The sequence below is a fragment of the Vigna radiata genome, unplaced genomic scaffold (genome assembly GCF_000741045.1).
Source record: "Vigna radiata var. radiata cultivar VC1973A unplaced genomic scaffold, Vradiata_ver6 scaffold_194, whole genome shotgun sequence".
Taxonomy (NCBI): Eukaryota; Viridiplantae; Streptophyta; class Magnoliopsida; order Fabales; family Fabaceae; genus Vigna; species Vigna radiata.
The window spans coordinates 427,871-436,372 of NW_014542196.1; the positions used below are offsets into that span (position 1 = coordinate 427,871).

The 8,502-nt window shown below is 36.5% G+C and overlaps 1 protein-coding gene across 1 annotated transcript in view; it reads right to left on the minus strand.

The window, feature by feature from the left end:
- Nucleotides 1-5,837, minus strand: part of LOC106779337 (glyoxylate/hydroxypyruvate reductase HPR3) — a 7,632-nt gene extending 1,795 nt beyond the window's left edge. Inside the window, exon 1 of the mRNA XM_014667431.2 lies at nucleotides 4,849-5,837. Coding sequence (XP_014522917.1) covers nucleotides 4,849-5,328 — 480 coding nt within the window. The 5' untranslated portion in view covers nucleotides 5,329-5,837. The remainder of the gene's footprint in view (nucleotides 1-4,848) is intronic.
- Nucleotides 5,838-8,502: the final 2,665 nt, after the last annotated feature.

Here is an 8,502-nt window from a genome sequence, read left to right on the forward strand (position 1 = left end):
CACTCTGTTTTCAATATAGTATTTTCCATTTTCATAAAACCTCTCTCTGTTTAGTCCAATTCTCTGCTTGTGTTTTAGTTCCTAAATACCATTAGTGGTATCCAGAGCCAGGTTAATAGTGATCTGGGAGTGGAGTGACGAGTCAGTTTTCGCGAGTCAATCTTTGCGGTGCCTAGTGTGTGGGGTTGCAGTTTCGATTGACGGTGATCAAAGAAAGGTGATTTTTGATCAAGATTCGTACACAAAAATTTGCTATGGCTGATATACCAGTCGCACATTTTCCAGTCTTAACAGACAAAAACTGGGACAGATGGTGTGCACAGATGAAGGTGTTGCTCCGGTATCAGGGTGTCAGCGCAATTGTGGAGGAAATCGGCGGCGTGTCCGATCTTGGTGGTACGATGGAACAGAAGGAGGAGATTAGACGAAAGGATGATAAAGCTCTCTTCATCATCCATCAGTGCGTCGATGATGTGCATTTCGAGAAGATCCAGAATGCTTCAACAACAAAGGAGGCATGGAACATTCTGGTAAGGTGTCATGCAGGCGGAGAGAAGGTAAAGAAAGTGAAACTTCAGTCTTTGAGAAGACAATATGAACATATGGTTATGGAAGATGCTGATAATGTGGGAGAATTCTTTAACAAAATCGTGTCTGTTGTCAACCACATGAAAGGCTGCGGAGAAACTATCTCAGATATAATGCTGATTGAAAAGATTATGCGTTCGTTGCCGCAGAAGTTTGACCACATCGTAGTGGCCATTGAGGAGTCAAGGGATCTCAGCAAACTCAAGGTGGAAGAGCTTCAAAGTTCACTTGAGGCTCATGAGTTAAGAATGCGTGAAAGAAACCCTGTTAAGATTGATGAACAAGCTTTGAAGGTTCATCATTTCAAAGGTAACGAAAAGAAAAACTTCAAGAAGTGGAAAGGAAAGGCTGGAAAAGGAAAATGGAGAAAGGATAATTCCACTACNGAGGAACAAGAAGAGAAGAGTGATTCAGCAAAGGGAGATCAACANCGAATGAAGAAAGATAAGAGGCACATCGAGTGCTTTAATTGTCATAAAATGGGTCACTTTGCGTCCGAATGCTACTCTGGTAAAGGAAAGCAGAAGAAGGGATTTCAAAGCAAGGAGGCACACCTTGCTCAAGAAGAATCNGATGNTGAACCTGTTACACTGATGGTGATGACAACCACAGATAGTTTGGAGCCACTAACCAAGAATTGGTACTTTGATTCTGGTTGTTCAAACCACATGACGCATAAGAGGGAATGGCTGGTTAATTTTGATGCCACTAAGAAAAGCAAAGTCAGATTTGNAGATAACAGAACGCTGGTGGTTGAAGGCATGGGTGATATAATCATCAGACGCAGCAACGGTTCACAAGCAGTAATTTCAAATGTATTGTTTGTGCCAGAGTTTAAATGCAATCTGATTAGTGTTGGACANCTAGTTATGAAGGGATTCACCGTAATCATGGGAAAGAAAGGGAAGATGGAATTGTATGATGATCATGATAGGTTGATACTGAGGAGTGAAATCTCGGATAACAGAACATTTCAAGTGGGTATGGATGCAATAGAAACACTGCANTGTCTNTCAGCTGTTGGAGAAGGCGAGAGCTGGTTATGGCACCTGCGTCTTGGTCATCTTAACTTCAAAGATTTGCAAAGATTAAGAGAAAAAGGCATGGTAACTGGGATTCCAAATATCTCGGTGCCAGAGAAGATTTGTGAATCATGCTTAACAGGNAAGCAAACCAGAAAGNCNTTCAAATCTTNTGTGAAGAAGAGATCAAAGGATTGTTTAGAGGTGGTACATTCAGACGTTTGCAGACCAATTGAGGAGGAATCCTTGGGAGGTAACAGATATTTTCTGTCATTTGTGGATGAACACAGTAGAATGATGTGGGTTTATCTAATCAAAGCTAAGAGTGAGGTATTAAATGTGTTCAAGAAATTCAAGGCTGAAGTAGAAAAGGAGAGTGGCAAGGTGCTNAAGATTCTTAAAACTGATGGGGGTGGAGAGTATACCTCACAGTTGTTTGAATCATTTTGCCAAGATGAAGGGATCAAGCATGAGGTTGTGGCACCATATACCCCTCAGCACAACGGTTTAGTTGAAAGGAGGAATCGAACAGTGATGAACATGGTGCGCTGCTTGATGAAAGAGAAGAATCTGCCACGAAGTTTTTGGGGAGAGGCAGTATCGACATCTGTATATTTACTAAACAGATGTCCAACGAAAANCATTGAAGGAGCGGTGCCTNTGGAGATATGGTCCGGAGTGAAGCCAGCTGTTGGTCATCTACGTGTATTTGGCTCGTTGGTGTACTCACACGTAGCAGAGCAGAAGCGGTGCAAATTAGATGATAAAGGTGAGCCAATGGTGCTTATGGGTTATCACAACACAGGCGCATACAAACTGTATGATCCTGTAAAGAAGAGAATGGTATTGAGTAGGGATGTGGTGTTTTTGGAGGATGAGTGCTGGGATTGGGATCACATGCGCTCAGGAATGACGAAGACACCGTTGCATGGATTGTCAGAAGATTCAAACGCTGAAGATGATCCAGTTACGATCACTGGGGGAAACGGTGTAAACGATGATTTGAATGCAGCTTCTCGAAGACCCAGAAGACAGGTTATACGACCTTCAAGGTTTTCTGAGTATGAGATATATACAGATGATGGAATTGATGGAGATGGTGAGCTGATACACATGGCACTCATGGCTGGGACAAAGCCAGTTGATTTGGATGAAGCTTTGAAGCAGCCAGTTTGGAGAAATGCAATGTTAGAAGAACTTGCATCCATTGAGAAAAACAATACGTGGAGGTTAGTAAATCTTCCACCTGGCAAGCGGTGCATCAGCTTAAAGTGGGTTTTCAAGAAAAAATGCAATCCAGATGGCACCATATCCAAGCATAAAGCCAGACTCGTGGCCAAAGGATTTCTACAAACAAAAGGGGTTGATTTTGATGAAGTCTTTGCTCCAGTGGCGAGATTAGAAACCATTCGCTTGGTGGTTGCTGTCGCATGTGCAAGGAGGTGGAAGATGTTTCATTTAGATGTTAAAGCTGCATTTCTGCATGGTTTGCTAGAAGAGGAAGTTTATGTGCATCAACCGCCTGGATTCAAAGAAAGAGATAAGGAGAACAAGGTGTATAGGCTGCAAAAGGCTCTGTNTGGCTTAAGGCAGGCACCCAGAGCATGGAACAAACGTATTGATTCATCACTGATCAGCTGTGGTTTTGAGAGATGCAAAGTTGAATACGGTGTATATGTGAAAGCAGAACAAAGTGGAGATATTTTGATCATCTGTCTCTATGTAGATGATCTACTGGTAACTGGTTCCAATTTGCAGCATATAGAAGNGTTTAAGGNGTGGATGAAGTCTGAGTTTGAGATGACTGACATGGGAGAGCTCAACTATTTTTTGGGCATGGAATTCAGTCAAACTGATATGGGGATTGTAATGCACCAGCAGAAGTACACAAGAGAATTGCTTGAAAGGTTCAATATGAGTCAGTGCAACACGGCCAAGAGTCCATTAGAAGCAAACATTAAGCTGAATGCAGATGAAACAGAAGAAAAGGTGGATGAGACTGTGTATAAGCAGATTGTAGGCTCATTANGATACCTATGCAACANTCGACCAGAATTGGCATTCAGCGTTGGATTAATCAGCAGATTTATGCATCAACCTAGAAGAAGTCACATGGTTGCAGCAAAGAGAATTATGAGATATATTAAAGGCACGACANAGGTGGGAATTCTGTTTCCATATGGTGCAAAAGCAAGCGAACTGAAGTTGACAGGTTATTGTGATTCAGATTTTGGAGGAGATGTTGTAGAACGAAGAAGCACATCGGGCTACATTTTCTTTGTGAACAAAGCACCAATTTCGTGGTGTTCAAAGAAACAATCTGTTGTGGCATTATCAAGCTGTGAAGCTGAATACATTGCAGCTTGTTATGCAGCTTGCCAAGGCACTTGGTTAAAGGAATTGCTGAATGCATTAAAGATTATAGATGAAAGTTCAGTGAAGTTGATGATGGACAATACGTCTGCAATTAATCTGGCAAGAAATCCCATAAGTCATGGGAGGAGTAAGCATATAGAGGTCAAGTTCCATTACTTGAGGGACATGGTGAACAAAGGGAAGGTTGAAGTGGCTTATTGTCGAACTGAAGAGCAGCTGGGTGATTTATTCACCAAAGCACTGACTGGATGCAGATTTGATTTTTTGAAGGAAGGAGTTGGAGTTGTTTCCCTTTAAGTGGTTTGAATTAAGGGGAAGTATTAGGGTGCATTTTGTAATTCAAATAACTGTATTCTTAGTTGCAGTTTTTTTCTTTACGTCAGTTAAAGTTACTGTTTTATCAGTAACTGTTTTTTCTTCTTTTGATATAACGTTTCTGCACTCTGTTTTCAATATAGTATTTTCCATTTTCATAAAACCTCTCTCTGTTTAGTCCAATTCTCTGCTTGTGTTTTAGTTCCTAAATACCATTAGATAGTTGGTGTAAGACTTCCAATCAAATGTACACATGATTATAGCTAATATTGTTAAGAAAGACATGTTTTGACTGGATTTTAACAATCACAACTGTGTAGGTTTTACTCCTTATGTAATGATCTCCATCCAGGATTTGGTACTTTCCGATAGATATTTACAAATAGTTGAGGGTTATAGAAAATCGGTGCTATATTTTGGTACTCCACTCATTGAAAATCATCATTCAAGTAGAAAAATAGGAGATCGGACAGATTTGCACAAAACAGATACACCATGTTATGAAAAGCACATGCATAGATAGAAGAAGTAGAAGAATGAGCAGTACCTTGTAACCAAAAACAACATTCAAGGGCATAGAGGGACCCCGTTTCCGAACATGTCGATCAGCGGCAGAAATTTTGCACACTACATCAAGCAACAACCCCACAGCCATATCAGCAACATCCCCTGCATGATCTCCAGCAGCGCAGGCAACCTGAATACTATGACGGCTGCATTCAACCAAGTCTATGTGGTCGGTTCCAACGCTGGTGGTCACAATGATGCGGAGTGATGGGAGGAACCGAATAGCATCTGCTGAGACCTTCTGTGAAGGGTTGCACAATATGGCTTGAATGGATGACGGGTCAACCTTTTGCTCAGTGAGGAATTGGTGGAGAGGAACTTGTGAGGAGAAAGCTTTGAGGAAACGGTACTTGTGAGAGTTTTGAGCTTCAAAAATTGGGAAGATTATTGGAGGACCAAACACTAAGAGTGGTTGAAGCTCCTTATTATCTTTGAGGTTGTGCTTGTCTTCCATTGCCATTGATGGTTGAGCTCCTGGAAATTGGTACTGTCAAACTGTACAAATATTTATTCTTACTTTCAATCTTATTCTAAAGTCCAAAACACTGCAAACTAACAAGGACAGAACTAAAAGAGGAATGGTACTATTGCATTCTATATTCAGTGCACATTCATCCACAATAACCACAAAACAGAAGAATAGGAGTGCCCTTTATTTCGATCACCAAGGACAGTTTGGGTATACTCACAATGCCCCATTTCTTCATAATGTTTTCCATTTTCTGTTTTCAAACTTGAACACAGCATGCAGACATGTAATACTCATTCACATTCCATTAAGGGGTTGACAGAAAGTGGAATAAAATTCAAAACCTTGAGGAAACATGTACTAGAGCTGAAAATTGGAAAAACTATTTCAAACGATGCAGAAGTTCTCAGCTGGAAAATTTTTCAAACAGTTCATCCACAAAGAACAAGTAAATGTTAATGAATGTAACGTGCTTATACACAAAAGCTGCATCTAAACCAAACCGAAATAATTGCTTACCAGATGACACGTTAATGAATGTAACGTGTTTTTGGCTTTGGTACCACAACTCCACCATTTGTAAAGTATCTCAAATTAATTATTAATTATCGATATTTTATTATTTTTTTTAGTTTTTTTTGTTAATTAATTAATTTAAATTTTATTGATAAAATAATTTTAATTATAAAAAAACATTTATACCAAATTCATCTTTTTATAACATAATATTTTTTCACGATTAGTTATTGATATTTTATTACTCTTATAATATCTGTACTAATTAATTAATTAATTCATTCATTTAAATTTATTAATGAAAACAATTTTAATTATAGAAAACAATTATCTCAAATTTTGTTTCCATTATAGTATAAGATCTTTTTCACCATTAATTATTGATATTTTCTTACATTTTCACCATTAATTATTGATAATTAAGTTATTTACATTTTATTGATAAAAATAATTTTAATTATAGAAAAACATTTATTCAAAATTTCCTTTTGCTTTATAGAATAATATTTTTTCGGGATTAATTATTAATATTTTTTATCCTTTAATTTTTGGGTTAATTAATTAATTAATTCATTTAAATTTTATTAATAAAAATAATTTTAGTTAAAAACATTTATCCAAATTTTATTTCTATTATAGTAAAGATTTTTCTTTTCACCATTAATTATTAATATTTTATTACTCTTTTAATTTTTTTGTTAATTAATTAATTAACTAATTTAAATTTTATTGATAAAACTACTTTTAATTGTAAGGAAACATTTATCCCAAGTTTCTTTTCTTTTATAGTATAAGATTTTTTTTTCATAATTAATTATTGATATTTTCTTACCCTTTTATTTTTTGGGTTAATTAATTCATTCATTCATTTAAATTTTTTTTGAGAAAAATGATTTTAATTATACAAAAACATTTATCTCAAATTTATTTTTTTATGGTATAATATTTTCTCACCATTAGTTATTGATATTATATCACTCTTTTAATTTTTATGATAATTAATTAATTAATTTAAATTATATTGTTAAAAATAATTTTAATCATAAGAAACCATAATTCGATAAGTCTGAAGTTGCATGTGAGAATGACTCCAATGCAGATTTAATAATTATGTGTGAAAGACCAATGATGTCCATTAGTTGTGTGTGAAAGATGATAAACGAGATAGGTACAATAGCTTCGTGTGAAGGACTAATAATGTGATGTGTCCGATAGCTGCAAGTGAAGGACAATAAACAAGATAGGTCTAATAGTTGTGTGTGAAGGACCAGTAATATGATTTGTCTGATAGTTGTGTATGAGGGATGAGAACCGAGTCGTGCCCAAAACTACGTGGGGGGTGGGGGGAGGATTTGAGTCTCCTTAATTATAAGGTCCAAAAGTTTTTAAGATTATATAATCCTTTTGAATGATGTGTTAGTGATTTGGATATGAGTTATTGAATTACTGATGGATTGGAATGAACAATTTAAGTTTTTTGGTGGAGTTTTATTTGTTATCTCTATGTTGTGTTTTCTTTTGGTTGGCTCACCCCAACTTGCTCACCCTAACTTGTTTGTATTTGTGCGATGATCGTATAACTCATGTTGTTATACGAGAGCAGATAATGTTACAAATAAAGTTCAACATGCATAAAGTGGAGAGGCTTGCTAGGAAAATTCTTGGGATTTTATTTAAATCGTATTTGGAGCATTGTTATATAAAATTTGAAATCTTTATATTACAAATAGTACTAATTTTGATTTGAAATAAATCACCTCTTATAATATTAAAATTTATATTTTCGTGAAGTAAATGAACCTTTTATAAATCACTATGATACCCTAAGAGGGGTGTTACAATTGACGCCTCCACGATGTAATCGAAAGCACCATCGGTTGGCCACGCCAATGCGTCTCCGTCTTAATCCCTATGCAAACATTTGTTTCCTAGTTGGTTTCTTTCTCTGCGAACATGCATCATGTCATTGATGAGTTCTCTATTCAAATCTCAAAGACTTCAATTTTGTATAATGGAAATCTGCGAGGTTTTCAACTAAATGAAATCATTAAGTAGGATCTACGAAGGTCCGAGACACACAACCATGGAGGGCAAAAATGAAAGCAAGGTGATTGAGTTGGTGAATGAGATAACGAGTATCTCCGATTGCAGGCCTTTAAAGTTGTTGATCTCTTTGTGGTTTATTTTTTGTTCGGTTTTTTTCTTTTTTCGAATAGTGGTGAAGATAAAGGAATGAACATGATTGAATCTTTGATTTATGGTTTAAGAGATGGATTTGTGATGGTTTGCGTAGGTAAATGATGCTGAGGAGGACTTTTTCTTATGGATTTACAAGTTACAAGTTGCAATCCCCGAAAATGAAATTTTAAAGAAACAAAAAGTATTTTTTTCTTTTTTGTGCCCGACAAGGATTGACCTTACTCCTACGTATTCTCAAAATGAGAAATCAGGGTTACGTAGTTCTAGCTGAGAGAATGTTTGTTATTTGAAAATATTTATTTTGGTATTTGATATATAAAAAAAAGGGAAAAGGTTCTTAGCACGATGACGATGTGTGCGATCACACACGTGCTTAAACCTTTAAAACATATTTTTTTTTATAAAAAGGGAAATGGTCTTAGCACGAGGACAATGCGTGCGATCACACAC